This window comes from Furipterus horrens, unplaced genomic scaffold (assembly GCF_987537825.1).
Source record: "Furipterus horrens unplaced genomic scaffold, mFurHor1.1.pri manual_scaffold_16, whole genome shotgun sequence".
Taxonomy (NCBI): domain Eukaryota; kingdom Metazoa; phylum Chordata; class Mammalia; order Chiroptera; family Furipteridae; genus Furipterus; species Furipterus horrens.
The window spans coordinates 13,374,077-13,391,974 of record NW_028327186.1 but is presented as its reverse complement, the minus strand read 5'-3'; the positions used below and the strand labels follow the sequence as shown (position 1 = coordinate 13,391,974).

General features: G+C 44.2%; 1 protein-coding gene across 1 annotated transcript in view; it reads right to left on the bottom strand.

Annotated features, from left to right (window-relative positions):
* The window catches only part of ETFA (electron transfer flavoprotein subunit alpha), a 44,577-nt gene extending 30,783 nt beyond the window's left edge, over positions 1-13,794 (bottom strand). Inside the window, exons 1-4 of the mRNA XM_090263603.1 lie at positions 13,641-13,794; positions 2,727-2,873; positions 274-355; positions 90-172 (exon numbers count right to left, since the gene is read on the bottom strand). Coding sequence (XP_090119729.1) covers positions 90-172; positions 274-355; positions 2,727-2,873; positions 13,641-13,679 — 351 coding nt within the window. The 5' untranslated portion in view covers positions 13,680-13,794. The remainder of the gene's footprint in view (positions 1-89; positions 173-273; positions 356-2,726; positions 2,874-13,640) is intronic.
* Between the last annotated feature and the right edge of the window lie 4,104 nt (positions 13,795-17,898).

Genomic DNA, 17,898 nt, shown 5'->3' with positions numbered 1-17,898 from the left:
TCTAAATAAAGTCTGCCGTACAGTTTTGGCACAAGGACGTCTAAGGCTTCCGCGTGGTGACATCAGAGCCCACACCCGCATCCCCTCACCTTTCCGAAGGCAGATGCTCCTGCGCAGATGTGTGTGTAATTGAACTGCTTCTGAGTTGCCAAAACCAACGGTGTCAATTCCTCTGAGATTCAAACACATCTGATAAATACCTTTCATAGCATTTTTATATTCATATATTCAAGAATCATTTAGACGTTACATTTTTCTACTGGAAAAACTTACCTGGAAGAAGGCCCTTGTATGCACCGTGCTCAGCCACCAGAACTTTCGCTACACCTGCTACTTTGCAGAGATCCTGAGCCACCTATGAGTTACAAAGTGTTTCATTATCCACGAAACAGAAAGATGCAAACAGAGCCACCCTTACAAATATCAACAGAGCGTAAAACCGTAATGGCCAACTGTAAAAATTTTGTTCTCATCAAAAAAGAGCTACTTAGGAATAAAAAAAAAAGCTAACAAAGGAAATTTTATGTCAATTGATCTCACTACCAATTGACCTTAACCAAAAAAAAAGTACTAAATCATAAACCCAAATCAACAAAGGTCTCTGTTCAAATTTAGTTACCGACTGGACTCTTTGCAAGTGCAGGTGCGTCATTTCAGAAACAGTGAAAACGAGGCAACGGCCAGGGTTCTCATCGTCTCTCGCCATAGCAGCACAGCCAACACACTTCACATGTAGGGTTTCTCAGGGGTAAAGAACAGGAGGACCCAGCCACACTGGTTTATAGGCCACGACACTTTATTTGGCAATAATACTCTCTGCTGCTATTAAAATTAGTGAATCTGGACCTGGCTGGTGTGACTTGGTTGGCTGGGTGTCATCCCGCAAAGCTAAAGGTTGCCGGTTCAATTCCCGGTCAGGGACCGTGCCTGGGTTGGGGGCCCAGTCTCCAGTTGGGGGTGTGTAAGAGGCAACAGATCAACGTTTCTCTCACATATCGATGTTTCTCTCCCTCTCTCCTAACCTTCCCCTCTTTCTAAAAATAAAAATAAATAAAATCTAAAATTAGTGAATCTGGGGCAAGACTGAAATTTTATATCAGTCCATTCATTGTCAACCACTGAGTTCCTGCACATCTCTAGGTACTTATCTCTCATGAATTTATAGATTTTAGTTACTCATTTTTCCTGGGGTTCTGGGAAAGCCGTTTGACCATTCAGATAACCTGCATATAGGGGCAATTAAGAATTCCCCTTCCAGTCTCTTTAATGACAGCAGGGCCAGCCTTTGCTCTAGCAGAACATGGCAATCGTGTTCCAGCCCCCTGTCTGTCTTCCTGCTGACCTCTGTGCTGACTCATTGATGAGCAGGCATGAGAAACCACACCTCGCCGCTCAGGGGCGTAGGTTGCAACACTCTTCACTGAGGAAAGGATGCCATGCACAAATACCTCCGCTGAACCAAGCATTCATGGCAGACTACTTTGTTCTAGCAAAACCATCTTTTTGTTATCAGCAAAAGCTCTGGCACAACACAGAAAAATCACCTGCTGCTTATGATAAATAGCTACACAAAGCAGCACAGAATTGAATCTGCCTAAGCTATTAACAGTCTCCCTCTCCAGGCACTGACTGTTTAAGACTAGAACGTGAGATAATAATAAAATTGTAACTCAACAGATGATTTCTGCTTTGACTGTTCTCAAAATAGTGTAGATAAAAATAGCATTTCAAATATTTTTAAAGTAATGTTAGAATAATTCACTGAAATCACAGCAAATAAACAAACCCAGAATTTGTATATCTGAAAGCCAGGCAGTCAAAAAAGATACCACAGCCCTATCATCATATACTGGGATTGGTATCAACGACATAAGATTCAGGAGCTGCTAGCAGACTTCAGGAAAAGAAACCCACGTAATTTAACCAAAAACCTGCTAGAATACATTCTTTTAAGATAGCAATGTCATGTGTGAAATTAGATATGACACTAGCATTCTGAACCTCATTATGTCACATGGTCTGCATCAATGAAAAAATGGCATTTAATAAAAACTAAACTTCTGTAAAAAGAAAAGAAACATCTTTGGAGTTCTTCCTGGTGGGCCAAGCCCCCAGCCACACATGCAGCAGCTCCTGTGCGGTGTGGATGGGAACTGGAAGCTCAACCTGCAGAAGCTCAACAGAAGCACGATTTCAGCCCCACTGCAGGAACACAGACCCCGCAAACCAGGGGGTGACTTCACACAGCTGTCACTGTCTGACTCCGACAACAACAAAAACAAAGAACAACTTTTCATACCGACCATCACCAGGAAAGCACAGCACTACTGCCTTCTATACCAATTAAAAAGTAACACCCATGATAGTTTGTCCAGATTTACCACTTTCAGGAATTAAAAGCAATTAGCAAGTATATTCATCAATACAAAAAAGGAATCAGCTATTAACCTTTAAGGGGACTCAAATATTATCACTCTACTTGGTACCTGATGGTACATGATGGTGCCAGTGGAACTAAATCAAGTGTTCTACCTCATTTCAAAAGATAAAAAGCTCAGTGAGCAAAATCAGTTTCCTCACACATAGTAACGTTCGTGACATTGGCCCTTTAATGAGGATTAGAGCCCAGTTTGGGTTACAGTCCTCACCATAATTCTCTGCTGCCATCTTTCCCTGTCTCTTGATGGAGGTTGTATTTGCTATGATTGACCTTAGAAATTTCTCACCTTGTCACATTTGGCTCCAGCTATTAAACAGGACACTTCACCTCCAAGACGCTTGGCTGCGGTGATGGCATTTAATGTAATGGGTGCTAGGGCATCATGCGCATGCTCAGCTATCACCAGGGTACTCTGAAACCGTAGCAAACAGGCCTAAAGAGAGGGACGACATGGAAAAGAATGCTGTAATACACATACTTGTCTTTACTGATTGCTAAAAATGTGTGCTTTAAAGAAAACTGTACACAACTTGGTTCTATAACTGTATTTATAAAACACTTGCTCAATAGCCAAAGTTGGGCTGTTGTGTCTGTCACTCTATTACTAATATTCCTACCTAATAAAAACAAAAATGCACATTAGTGTTCTACTGTTAGAAAAAAATTTTAATTATTTCAAAACAATTTCCCACTAACCTATGTTCAATGAGAAACTCAATATACATATAAATTTAAAATCCTTAAGCAGAACATGTTAATATCAAAATAGGAATCGAACTACACATTCACCTGCAGCAATGCTGCTAAAGAGCACAGTATATCCAGAAATAATGGCTCTGAAATCAATTACTCAAGTTGATTTCTATTGCTTCAGGAAAAATGCATTCGATATCAAAATAACCAATCATGTAAATCTGTCTTTAAAACACAGAGCAATTTTGCGGGGGTTCCAACTGTTCAAATATGCTTCTGAATTCAAAAAAAGCAACTTGTGGACAAGCTTGTCAGCACCAACCAGTACCTACCCATATGTACTGTGGGCTATCGAGAGACCACCAACAGTCCATGGTCATCTAGAATGACTTCAAACATCAGGACACAAAGATGAATAAGAATGGTCCCTACACTCAAAAATTTCAAGGGAAATAAGACTTGTCAACATAAAATTATGAGATAGAATAGTTTTTCAATTAACAAAGATATCCAAAGAGTTAGAGGATACAGGTCATGAAGTAGAGAATCAAGAGAAAGGAAGGAAGTGTAAATGTTCCCCGTCGTGTGAAAACACGCAGATGGGCACCGCCGGCGTGAGGACAGAAGCGAATGTTGGGACCGCCCCTGCGGGACACAGCCACGAGAGGAGGCCCTGAGACGCTCGAACGCCATGGCAGTGCAGCTCCATTCCACAGCCACCTTCCGATGCCCAGCTGCAGGGAAAAGCACAATAAAAAACGTACCCAGAGCTGGAAATTTACAAGGAGGGTATGAATGAAGGGAAGGCCGACACGGATCTGGAAGAGCGTTTAACAACCTCATTTACAAAACACATTTTTTTTCATTTCCTATATTGTAAATATCAATTGCTATATTTTAATATTCTTCACCTATTCATGAGCTCAGCATGAGCACACCAATTTTGCCAGTCTCTGTAGCACCTGGGTTATTAATAATTTATTATTATTATAAACAACACAAAGACCATCCTTATAGCTAAATCTCTGCCTTCATCCTAAACAGATGGGAGTTCCTTTTACTCTAGAAAGACCCTTCTGCCTGGAACCTGGCCAGATTAGCTGTTCTCCTCCCACAGAAGACTAAGCCAGACTGTGCTCAACCCTCAACAAGTTAGGACCTCCTCCTCATAGCTTCCCACCTCTCCTACTCACCCCTCTAGCTCACCCCCTCCCCGGCCCTCCCATGCTACCCACTGTAGCTCATCCCCTAGCTCCGTACTCTAACTGCCCCCACCTAGATCCCCCCAACCTTCTCCTCAGCCCTCTAAGCCCCCTTTATTCTTGATGAACACAATCCCAGGGCTACGGGTCAGACTCCAGGGCAAGCCTCCAGAGGCAGAAATGCTTCCAGAGCCACACCAACCAGAGGGCGCGCAGAGAAACAGGCAGCACAGGAGGACGCGCCAGTGGACCACATTTCATGTGTTTTTTCCTCCCTTCCGTTTACTCAAAGGGTTCAAGGAAGGGGGGGGTCAATAAAACTTTTGTTGTTGCCGATTCAAGTACCTGTTTGCATAACTTCTTCTCTTCTACAAGAAAAAATTGCCTTCTTACAGGAAGGAGATGGTTAGGGTTAGGGCTAGAAATCTTTATACACATTAAGATTCTTTTCTTTTATCAAATTCCTAGAAGGAGAAGTTACAGATCAAGAGGTAGGTATGCTTTTAATGCTGACAACCTTGTTCTCCAGAGAAGTAACAGCAAATCACAAGAATAACGATTCCTGTGATAAAGTTCTTACAGAAGGCAAATACCACGCCTGTTCATTTTTTTATCCCCAGAGTCCAATACAGTGATTTTTTTCCTCATAAATATCTGTACAATAATATGGTACTTTTCTTTTTAGTCAGAAGAGCACAATATCTTGCAAAGAACTGTAATTAAGACCCAATGGCATATTTTATTATTTAATCACATTTCACAAGAACTGCCAATAATAAACTATTGCCAATATAGATCAGACATCTAATTTTTTAAGTTTCACACATCATTTAACATAAAAATTATGAGATTTCCATCAACATTTGATAAATAAATCCAAGATCTTGTGGCATAAGGCCCATATTTGCTATAAATTTAGTTGTATCAACAGATTATTTAGGTAGTTTTCCTAAGGAATCCTCAAGCTTTTAATTGGGTTGGCTAAAAAGTTTGTTTAGTTTCTTTCTGTTCAATGGCTCTAGCAGTGTTTAGTTGTCTTTAACTTCATTTGAAACAATTTTGTTAGACTGCGTTGGGGCAGCTGTCATATCAGCGTGCATTTAAAAGACTTATTAAAATTGGTGAATTACAGGGCAGCCATTTAATATTTAAGATGGGAGAAGATACACAACATTTTTAGCACATTATCCCTTATTGTTCCAAGAAAAGGCAACTGAAATGCCAAAAAAAAAAAAAAAAAAAAAAGATTTGTGCGGCGTATGGAGAAGGTGCTGAGACTGACCACACGTATCAAAAGTGGTTTGCGAAGTCTCCTGGCACCACTGACACATTGGCCAAATAATTCTTTGCTGTGGGGCTGCCTTATGCACTGGAAGATGTTTAGCAGCGCCCCTGGCCTCTGCCCACTAGAAGCCAATGTGGGAGAGCCGACATACTTGAAATATCCAGATCAGTAAAGTCATTGGTGAAAATGAAAAACACTGTCTTTTACGGAAAAAGAAAAACATACTTTTTGTCCATCCAATAGAACTTCCAGGGGGAATGTATGTATGTATGTATGTAAATTGTGTGTGTGTATGAGTATGCATGTGTGTATATATATAAAATCTTATTTAAAACTTATAAAAACTCTATGATGTAGGTACCCTGACTTTAAATGAGGAAACTGAGGTTTAGTGGCTACATAGCTAGGAAGCAGAGCCAGGTTAAAAGTCCAGGTTGCTGGATCCCAAAATTTGGGTTTTTAATTACCACTCACATCAAAGCACCATCATTTTTAGCTGTGTTATATATGGGTCATTGAGCCCTGGCTGGTTTAGCTCAGTGGATTGAGCGTCGGCCTGCGAGCTAAGTGTCGCTGGTTCGATCTTCCAGTCAGGGTACATCAGAGAAGGAAAACTCTGACTCCAAAAAACCTCCGCTGCCTTGCGGCATACCTCTTCAGGGGAAAGGCTAAGGGAGTAAACCCCGACAGAAAATCCGGAGCCGGAGTCCCTAAGGCGGTTTGACGTTGTAGTCAACACCGGCAACTCCTGCGGCGCACCTGAACCCAAGCTGTATCGACTCCGTCTTTCCCTTGGACCCTTCAGCTGCGAAGAGAGGGGGGGTCTGCTGCATGGGCAACAGCAGACCCTCCATATCACCCTGCCCAGGCTCTGTAGCTTCAGCTTCACTGGAGAGGACACTCCAGCGTCATCGCATGATGTCAATTCAACACGGGAGGAGACAGATACCATGTCACTCCCGAGTCGGACTGCACAGCCATTCTCGGCGGTGCAGATAGACTCTTAAGAAGCTACACCATCGTCTCTCGAGACGGACGGCTGCCGACGAGGACGATATGGGTCATTCCTATAAGATTACACTTAGCAAATATTCTCCAGCTTTAAAAAAAAAATAGCACTGATGAAAAAGCAACAAAGATACCAAAGGCCTCTTTTCCAGCTCAGAGAGGTGCAATAACCCTAAAATCCTACTTTAAGTAGAAGAGTGGTATAGAATACCACTAAAGATTCAAAAAGTACAGGTCCATTACTGAAAAGGTTTTCAAACAAAAGTCACTTTGTTATTTTATCTTACATATCACTCAGGTCCTCTTTTTCATGGGAACAGCCGAAGTCTTAAATATTTAAAGATAACTATTGAAACACTTAGTAAGGTAACTACCCAGAAAGGAATCACAACGTCTTCAAAACATTGCTACTTAAATCAAAATTAATTAATGCAGACTGTGTCGCTATAAATTCTTGGTCCTCCACCTTATCTGGGCCCTCGAAACTACCTGGCAATATGCTGGGACAGACTTGCTGGCAGCCCCACTTCCTCTCCAGAGCCACTGTTCTAATATCCTCATCCGCCTGCTTCACCATGAAAACTGAAGCCATCAGAAAGGACCTGCTCCCCCTTCTGATGGACAACTCAGAAATCCAGGCCCAATCACAACGGAAGCTGTCTAAGCACTTACGTGTACCTACCAAGAAGAGTGCACAGACCTCTCAAACCTCTACAACAGTTGCCCCATCATGCTTTTAGAGAACTTACCTAGACTACTGACTGGACTGAGTTCCAAAAAGTAAAACACATGCCAGCCACATACCCTTACTGAAGGCGACTGACCTTTATGAAACACACACCTACCTCGCTTTATTGCACATCACAGATATTGTGTGTTTTTATATATCGAAGGCAAGACCCTCCCCCAGCAACTGGCTTTACTGCAGAGCTATGGCACGGAACAGTGTCTCTGAGGTCTGCCTGTAGTTCACTTCTAGAGGGCTAGGCTTACAGGGGGTATCCTCTCTCTATTCTTTCAGAGCCAAACTTCTTGAAAATAATGTCAACATGCACCAACTCCACTGCTTCACCTCTTTTTTCCTCCTTTGCTCACAGCAGACTGACTTTCACACCCACTGCAAAACTGAAACCAACCTCTTCAAAATCACCAACAATCCATGTTATAGTCAAGTCCAGTGAACACATTTTGGACCTTCTCTTATCAACCTTAACAGTTCCCACACTGCTTTAGCTTTTCATTCTTATAGAAGCAACCAAGGAGATTTACTGCTCAGGAGTTCCTGCTGAAACTTTTAACTGTATCTAGTAAACCACCACAGATGTTGGAAGACCCCAAAAAACCACTTCTGGCCAAGACGGAGGTGTAGGTACATGCTTCACCTCCTTACACAACCATAGAATTACATCTATCTCAAAACCAAAAACAACCAGGACTACCAGAAAAATCAAACGGCATGGAAGTACAACAAAGATATAAAGTAATACTCATCCAGACAGGCAGCAGGGGTGGAGCCAGGGCATAGAGGACGTGGAGTGAGCAGCAGCAAGGCAGTGGCTGTGGCCAGCCAGCAGAAAGTGCAGTCACACATTACAAAAGCTGGGAGGGACACCTGGGGAGTGGGCTCAGCCCCAGAACAGACCACACAGCTCACAGTTCCAGTGCCTGGGAAAATAAAGCCTCATTGTTTCTGACTGTGAAAAGCAGTAGGGGCTGGAGCAGCGGAAGAAAGTGCCGGTCTCTCAGCAAAGTACATTTGTTTAGAGGCCCCCATGGTTCTAGAGCATCCGCAGACCCACCCACTCTGGGAACCACGGCCAGGGCAACAGCCAGAAAGGCGCCAGTCCCTTAAGGAAGTGGGAGAAGTGCCTGGAAAAGGGGCAAGTGCTGAGCAAGCAGCACTGTTCCCTCTCTGATTCCTCCCCAACATACAGCACCACAACATGCGGGTTGCCCTGTACTGACGAATCCCTAAGGCTCCACCCCTTACAACGTAACAGGTGCGACAGCTCTACCTAAGACACAGAGGCAAACAAACATAGGAGCCTGTCAAGATGAGGAGACAGAAAAGTATGGCCCAAAATAGGGAATGGATCAAGGTTCCAGTGGGAGAACTAAGCAACGAGGAAATAGCCAACCTAACAGATGAGGAGGTAGCAAACCTAACAGACAAAGAGTTCAAAACACTGGTGATAACGATGCTCACAGACTTGACAGATATGCTTGAGTACAGCAAATACAGAAGGGAAGAAGGGAAGCCTGTGCTAAGTGAAATGAAGAAAAATCCACATGAAACCAATGGTTACATGAAGGAGGCCAGGGTTCAAATCAACAATTTGGAACAGAAGGAAGAAATAAACACTCAACCAGTACAGAATGAAGAAACAATAACTGAAAAAAATGAGGGGGCAGGGGAGGTTAGAAACCTCTGGGACAACTTTAAATGTACCAACATCCAAATAATAGGGGTGTCAGAAGAAGAGGAGGAAGAGCAAGAAATGGAAAACTTATTTGAAAAAATAATGAAGGAAAATTTCCCAAATTTGGCAAAGGAAATAGTCATACAAGTCCAGGAAGCACAGAGAGTCCCAAACAAGCATTAAAATGCCAAAGCTTAAAGATAAAGAGAGAATCTTCAAAGTAGCAAGGGAAAGGCAGAGAGTTACCTACAAAGGGATGCCAACAAGACTATCAGCTGATTTCTGAAAAGAAACTTTGCAGGCAAGAAGGGACTGGCAAGAAGTATTCAATGTGGTGAAAAGCAAGGACCTACAACCAAGATTACTCTATACAGCAAAGCTATCACTTGGAATGGAAGGGCAGATGAAGTGCTTCCCAGACAAGGCAATGCTAAAGGAGCTCATCATCACCAAGCTATTATTATATAAAATATTAAAGGGACTTACTTACAAAAAAGAAGATCAAGACTATAAACATTAAAATGACAATAAACTCACAAGTATCAACAACTGAAATTAAAAAATAAAAACAAAACTAAGCAAATAACTAGAACAGGAACAGAATCATAGGTCTGGAGGGTTACCAGCTGGGAGGGGGAAGGGGGAGAATGGGGAAAAACGGTGCAGGGATTAAGAAGCATAAAAGCTAGGAACAAAATAGACAGGGGGAAGTTAAGAACAATACAGGAAAGGGTGAAGCCAAAATACTTATATGCACAATCCATGGACGTGAACTAAGGGCAAGGGGTGGGGGGATTGCTATAGGAAAGGAGGGCACCGGAAGGAGGGCGAGAAGTGGGGAACAAATGGGACAACTGTAATAGCATAAGCAATATACTTAAAAGAAACTAAGTGGGGTAAGGGTATAAAGGGGGTGGGTCTTTCTGCTTCTTCACTCAAAAATTTAAAAGCAGGAATAACCTATAAATTATCTTCAAGTTCTACTGAAAAAGATGAATATATAATTAAAGTCACCTATCCCTATATTTTTTGGCGGGGGTGCAGGCAATGCGTTTATTGAGGGGAAAAGGGGGGAAGGGGGTGCAGGGGAGAGGCAACTCCCGGGCCGACTCAAGGGCCCATAGGAGCAAAGGGAATGGGGAGCAAGAGCACGGGGACTCCTGGTTCTCCATGCGGGCCCGCAGCAGTCCCACCTACCCCTATTTTAACATACATTTTGTAATGAAATGTATATTACATTTCTGTACTTCAAGTAAATAACTTATTTTAACCTCTTTAGTAATAAAATATGGTAATTTTTAACCATGAATAGAAATGTCATATGACATTAATTATAATATTAAAAACACAGTCAATTTACTTCACTTTAAAAACAGACAGCACCCCAAAAGGTATAGGAGCATAAAATGGAGTAAAAATAGCCTCTTGAACAAATGGTTATGGGAGAACTGGTCAGGGACATGCAAAAAAAATGAAACTAGCCCACCAACTTACACCACTCACCAGAATAAACTCAAGATGGATAAAAGAATGAAATGGAAGCCATGACACCATAAAGCCCTAGAGGAAAACATAGGCAGGAAAATTTCATATATCTCACGAAGCAATAGTTTCACCAATATATCTCCTAAGGCAAGGGAAATAAAGGAAAGAATAAACAAATGGGACTTCATCAAACTAAAAAGTTTCTGCTCAGCTAAAGAAAACATCAGCAAAATGAAAAGGGAACCAATGTTTGGGAAAACATATTGTCAGTAATACCTCAGACAAGGGTTTGGTATAAAAAATATATAAAGAAGTTATACGACTCAACACCAAGAAGACAGACAATCCAACTAAAAAATGGGCAAAGGACCTGAACAGACATTTCTCCAAGGAGGACATACAGAGGACCCATAGACATAAGAAAGGATGCTCAACATCATCAGCCATCAGAGAAATGAAAATTAAAACCATAATGAGATACCACTTCACACCAGTCAGAATGGCCATTATCAACAAATCAACAACAAATGCTGGAAAGGATGCGGAGAAACAGGAACCCGAGTGAACTGCTGGTGGGAATGCAGACTGGCCCAGCCACTGTGGAAAACAGTATGGAATTTCCTCAAAAAACTAAAAATGGAACTGCCTTTTGATCTAGCAATTCCACTGCTGGGATTATACTTGAAGAAATCTAAAACATCAATTCAGAAAAACCTATGCACCCCTATGTTTACAGAAGCGCTGTTTACATAGCCAAGTGCTGGAGACGGCCTAAGTGCCCATCTGTAGATGAGTGGGTTAAAAAGCTGTGGTACATTTACACCGTGGAATACTATGCAGCAGAAAGGAAGAAGGAACTTCTACCTTTTGCAACAGCGTGTATGGAACTGGAGAGTGTTATGTTTAGTGAAATAAGCCAGGCAATGAAAGAAAAATACCAAATTATCTCACCTAATGCAGGAACTTAATGAACGAAACAAACAAACGGGCAAAAGAGAACCAGAGGCGTGGAAACAAGGGACAGACTGACAGTGACCAGAAGGGAGGGGGAGATGAGGGGAAAGAAGGGGAAGGGTCTAGTCAAGGAACGTGTATAAATGACCCACGGACAATGGACAACGGGGAGGGGACTGACTGGGAGACGGGCGGGGGTGGGCGGGGCAGGGAGAGCAAGGGGGCGCGCACAACTGTAATAGAATGAGAAAAAGTATATATAAAAAAATAAAAACATAAACTTCTTAAAAAAAACAATAGACAGGACCCTTAGTGCACACATTGGCAGGCAGCAAATTTTACATAGTTTACCCCGTGCAGTAAACCTTACAGACCCGCATCAAAACCGGCTCTAGTTCTTCCTTCACAGGAAATGAAAACCCGCACGTGAGTGACAGTTCAGGCTCCTTCACCCACACCGAACCGTGGGCTCCGAACAACGCCCTGTTCCTCCAGAGCAGGCTCGTCGCTTCTGAGTCGTGACACAGGCCTTTCTGTCTGACGATGACGCGGTGACAGGGACGCGCAAACGACCCGGAGAAGTGTCGCCGCGCTTTCCTCTCGGCGTGTCCTCTCGCTCTTCACTGTGCACGGAAACACCACCTTTGTTCGTCGACGACACTCGGGAGCCCCCCGAAGACGAAGGACTTCGCTCAAGGGCACAAATAAGTCAAAACTGAAAATGAACTTAAGACACCAAACGCGTCATGTAACTTACATTCTAACGGTTCAAGGTGCTTCCTTCATCTTTTCCTCACTAACGGCGGTCAAACAAAACATCTCATCCTGACCATTTTTAAGTGTACGGTTGAGTAGTGTTAAATTTCCAGATGGTCATTTCAGATAAGCTATTTTGACTTTAAAACATCATAATATAAGTTAAGCAGGAGCCTGAGTGAAGGGCCTCCCACTTCAGAAATATAAAAATACTTGAGCATCAAAAAACTTAAGAGTAATAATGGATTACAATCTAGTGAATAAAATGAGGATCCGTAAGCCCAGAAATAAATACCTAAATAAGCAAGAAGGGAATGTCCTTCCATATATTCGGCTAATACGAATAGAAGGAAAGACGGAATTAGAAAAAAGCCACCATTTTCCCTGACAGGAGTCATTACTCGGGCGGGAACGAGCCACCGTCAGCGGACGGTAAGGGCGGCGCACGGGAGTCCGACGGTCACACGGTCTCAGCACAAATTACTCAACAATCACACGGAACCTGCCAGCAGACACTTGAGTCAACTAAAGTTAACACCGCCACACGCTTGAAACTAACACAAAACAATATTGAATGTAAACTGTATCGAAAAATAAAACTTCAAAAAGCTTATAAAATCAGGACGATCAAGACAAATACCAAAATGCTAATAACATCGCCAATAACGTGAGCTCTACAGAACGCCTCCTAAGTCCTCCCCACAACCGTCTCAGACGTCCGATCTGCCCGCCAGCCGCCTTCCGTTCGCTGCCCACAGGAGTCTCGTCCGCGGGCCCGGCTCTCGTACCCGGACCTGCCCCAGACCCACGACTTTAGCGGTTTGTCCGGCCCTCACCGCGGAGGAGGGAAACGCGGTCCGCTCCCGGCGTGTCACGCAGGAAGCAGCACGTGCGCCCCGGCCCGCCCGTAAACACTCGGCAAACGAGCCCGTGGAGCGCCCCGTTCCGTCACCGGCCCTCGGCGCAGCAGCGCGAGCCCGGCCCTTCCAGAACCAGCGGCCACAACGCGGCCCGCGCAAACCGTAAATTCTCCCGGAGGCGTCGGCGTCCAGGCCGAATTCGGGCTTTAAACTCTTCCCCAGGGAGCACGCCGCCCGCGACAGTGCCCCGCCCCCCGGGCCGCGGCCGCCCGCCCCGCCACCTGAGGAGAACCCGGGGCGCCCCGAAGAGCTGGGCGCGGGCGCAGGGTGCCTCCTGGGGTCACCGGCCGCGGCCCCTCACCCCGGCCCCGCGCAGTCGCCGAGAGCAGCCCAGGGCAGCCCCGGAGCGGTGGCCCCGAGGCCGGGCCGGTCAGGTCTGTGGAAGGCGGTGACCTTCGCGGACACCGTCACGGGACCGGCAGCTTCAGGGACCGTTCCCGGGCCCAGGCCGGCCCTCCCCTCCCCGCCTGGGCTCACCGACTGCCGGAGTCGCCTAGTAGCTGCCGCTCGGAACATGGTCACCGCTCTCGGTCGCCTCACGCAGCCTCGGCCTCACGGTAGCCGGACGCGCACCCGGTCGCTCCGCTTCAGCAGGTCACGGCAACGCTCGCGAGACGCGCAGACGAGAGCGGGCGCGGAGCTCGTGCTCGCGGTTTCTGCCCGCCCATGGGGCGGTGGCGCAGCCAATGGGAACGGCGGAAAGTTAGGGGCGGAGCTTGGGAGTGGGGCAAAGGTAAAGCTGTTCTCCACGCAGCCCCGCCCCGCCTCGGCGCTGATGACGTCACTCCGCGGCTCCCTGTGGTCACCAGCGCTACACCTGTAACGTGCTAAACACATTTTCCAACTCCGGGAACGCAAGAAAAGGATGCAAAAGGTGTTACACTTTGGTTGGCAAACACAATGCAATATACAGATGAGGTATTACAGAACTATACACTTGAAACCTACGTAATTTTCTAAGCAATGTAATCCCAATAAATTCAATATTTTAAAAAAGATGTCGACCTCACCAGAATCTGGAGAAAACACAGAAGCAGACATATTCCTACTACGAGAGGAGGGATTCACCGAATGAGTGGTATCTGAGTTGGGTTCCAGGCCAAGGAACCTTGTGGGCACGAACAGGGAAGGACCGAGGTGGGAAGGTGCAAAGACAAGGAGCAGGACTGTGGTGCCGGCAGAAGGAGGCGGGGCTGGAGACGCGGCTGGAAGAGCAGATGGGGAAAGGTCTCGAATGGGGGTGAGACTTGGGGCCCCGCCCTAGCCCTCTTCTCTGTCCACTCTCCTATCCCTGGGCAGTCCCACCGACTCCTGCCTGCCAGGCCAAATCTGTCCAAGCAGGAGAAACGTGGTGTCTTTGTTCTGAGATAGCAGGTGTCTGACCTGGGTCTGTTTCAAGCCTTTTCTACCTTTAGCTGAGATGTCTTAGAGAAATTCCTTAATTTCACGGATTTCCTGTGTCTTCATTGGTCAGAGTACTGCTAATGCCTTCCTTATGGGGATTTGGTGACAAATGTGAGAGATTATACGTTGTATCAGTCATCTTTTGCTGTGTAACAAATTACTCCCATAATTTAGCAACTTGAAATGATATTTATTATCTTACACTGTTTCTGAGAGTTAGAAATCCTGGTGTGGCTTAGCTGGCTGGTTCTGGCTCAGCGTCTCTCACAACTTGCAAACTACTGGCCAGAGCTGCAGTCTCTGAACACTTGAATGGGATTGAGGATTAGCCTCCAAACTCACGCACGTGGCTGTTGGCAGGAGACTTCAGTTCCTCCCCACCAGGACCTATCCATACGTCTTCTCCCAAAGGCCACGATCGGAGAAACCAGCACAAAGAGACATAAGCTGCAGCCTTTTATATCCTAAACTCAGTGGGGATGTATCATCATGGCTGCTGCATTCTACTGGTCACACTAACCGCGGCTGCTACAATGTGGGAGAGGACCACACAAGGGCAAAAATAACAGAAGACAGGGAAAATTCAAAGCTTTCTTGGAGGCTGGCTGGCACCTATGTATAAAGCACCCAGCAGGGCCACCTGGACACCACTAATTCCACAACCATTTACTGGGCACTTATTATGTGCAGGCCCGCTTCTAGGCCCAGGAAGTATAAAATAGACAGTCCTTGCCCTCAAGGGCTTCCATTCTAGAAGCCCATAGCAGTTGCTCAAAAGATATGTTTTCCATAGGCAGTAACATCTCTGATACTACTCTTAGCAATATTTTTTTCTGACATGTCTCCTCAAGCAAGGAAAAACATAAAGATATGGGACTACATCAGACTAAAAAGTTTTTGCCTGCAAAGAAACCATCAACAAAAGAAAAAGACAATCTACTGAATGGAAGAAGATATTTGTCAATGATACATCCAATAAGGAGGTAATATCCAAAATTTATAAAGAACTCATACAACTTAACACTAAAGAACAAACAATCCAATTTAAAAATGGACATAGGGCCTGAATAGACACTTCTCCAAAGAAGACATACAGATAGGCTACAGACATACCTAAAGATGCTCAACATCACTAATCATCAGAGAAATGCAAATTTAATCCACAATGAGATATCACCTCACTCCTGTCAGAATGGTTATCAACAATAAATCAACAAACAACAAGTGCTGGTGAGGATGTGGATAAAAGGGAACCCTTGTGCAATGTTGGTGGGAATGCAGACCCATGCAGCCACTGTGGAAAACAGTATAGGGGACCCTCAAAAAACTTAAAGTAGAACTGTTTCATGACCCAATTCTGGGTATGCATTCAAAGAAATCCAAAACGCTAATTTGAAAGAATATATGCACCCTTATGTTCATTCCAATGTTATTTACAATAGCCAAGATGTGAAAGCCACCAAGCATCTAAGAATAGATGAGTGGATAAAAAATTGTGGTACATACATACCATGGAATGTTACTAGGCCATGAAAAAGAATGAAATCTTACCATTTATGACAGCATAGATGGACCTGGAGGTTATTATGTTAGGTGAAATGAGTCAGTCAAGGGAAGACAAATACCATACATTTTCCCTTATATGTGGAATCTAAAGAACAAATAAACAACCAGAAATATTGAAACAGACTCATAGATACTGGTTGCCAGAAGAGAGAGGGGTTGGGGTGCTGAGTGAAAAAGATGAAGGAATTGAGAAGTACGGACTGTTAACTACAAAACTGCCACGGGGATGTAAAGCACAGCACAGGGAACGTAGTCAGTGATACTGTAATAACTACGTATGCTGCCAGGTGGGTACTGGAAATACCAGGGTGAACACTGTAAAGTGTATGACCGGCCTAACCACTATCCTGCACACCTGAAACTAATACACAATAATAGTGAATGTAAACTTTTATTGAGAAATAAAGTTAAAAAATAAAAAACATCTCACTGATTTAAAAGTATACATTTTCTCCCCAAGAGAAACAAAACAAAACAAAAAATACTTCATAAAAGGAGACCCTGCTGATCAGAGGTATAGACATAATCCAAGAAATTCCCACTTAGGAAAGTAGGGAAACCTTCCCAAAATGTGACGATTACAAGTTGGGGCATTCTTGGGCAATTTTTAGTTTAGATGATGCATCTATAGGCACACTAACAAATAAGGTTCTGAAGTCCTGGGCTCCTTATCTCTGTGTGAGAACGACTGAGGTGGACACTATTTGCCATGACTCACCCACTGTCAATTTTTTGGCATTTTATATAATGTATAATATATAAGGTGACCTTGAGTTTGACATCTAGAATGCACTCTGACCTTCCCCTGGTTTGTCCCAATTAGTGACATTTTACTCTCCTGATACTTTACTTGTGTTAAAATATTCGTATTTCAGGCTCTTAGAGGAGACATGTATGATTCGTGGGATTAATGGAAAAGGAACTTGCCTACATTATCAAATTAACCTTGCATCTCACTAGCCTTCATAATGCTGAAGTGAAGCTGGAGATTTACACATAAATATTGAAGCCTTATGCTGAACCTAATAACACGGGCCTATCTTCACAAACACCCACAGGCAGAAGTGAACACTAGGACTTTCAGTGATCCAGAGAGACATCGACTGAGGTCCCACTGGGTGGCTGTCCTTCCCTCTAATGCCCTCCCACCAGCCTTTTCAGACTGTTTGTTATTCAGGAGCTCTAGGCTGGGGGGAGATGGACACCATCTCTGGTCTCACAGATTTAATGAAGGACAGGGGTGATGTCCACCTTACTTAGTGCTTAGTAAAGGGATTTCTGGTGATGTCCATGATCAAGCCCTTAAGAACGAAATCGTCACCTGGCTCCCAGGCGCCTCCACACTTAATCCCACACACCATGAAACTATGATGAGAGCATTGGGGCCAAGCAGACGCTCCGGACCTTCCATGGTGCCCACACTGTGAGCTCAATCCGGCCTCCCTGCTTTGCTGCCAGGTACCTACTGCTTGGTGCATCCTCCTTATTTTCAAGACTCTACCCCAATCTTCAGCCCAAGATGAAATTTTTAGCATTTTGGATGCAAGTGAGAAAAATTGGGAATGTGTAATTATTTTACTAAGCCCAATGGAAAGGACTCTATCCTAAAATTGGGCTTTTCTTTTTCAGTGTTAATATGTTTCCTCCCACATAAAATTATGATAATAGATAGTAGTTGTCTTTTTTTTTTTTTTTTCCATGTCTCATTTGGTATTATGGGATAGTGGCAGTCCCATGTGATGTCCCTGTTGTTTGTTTTTCTTTT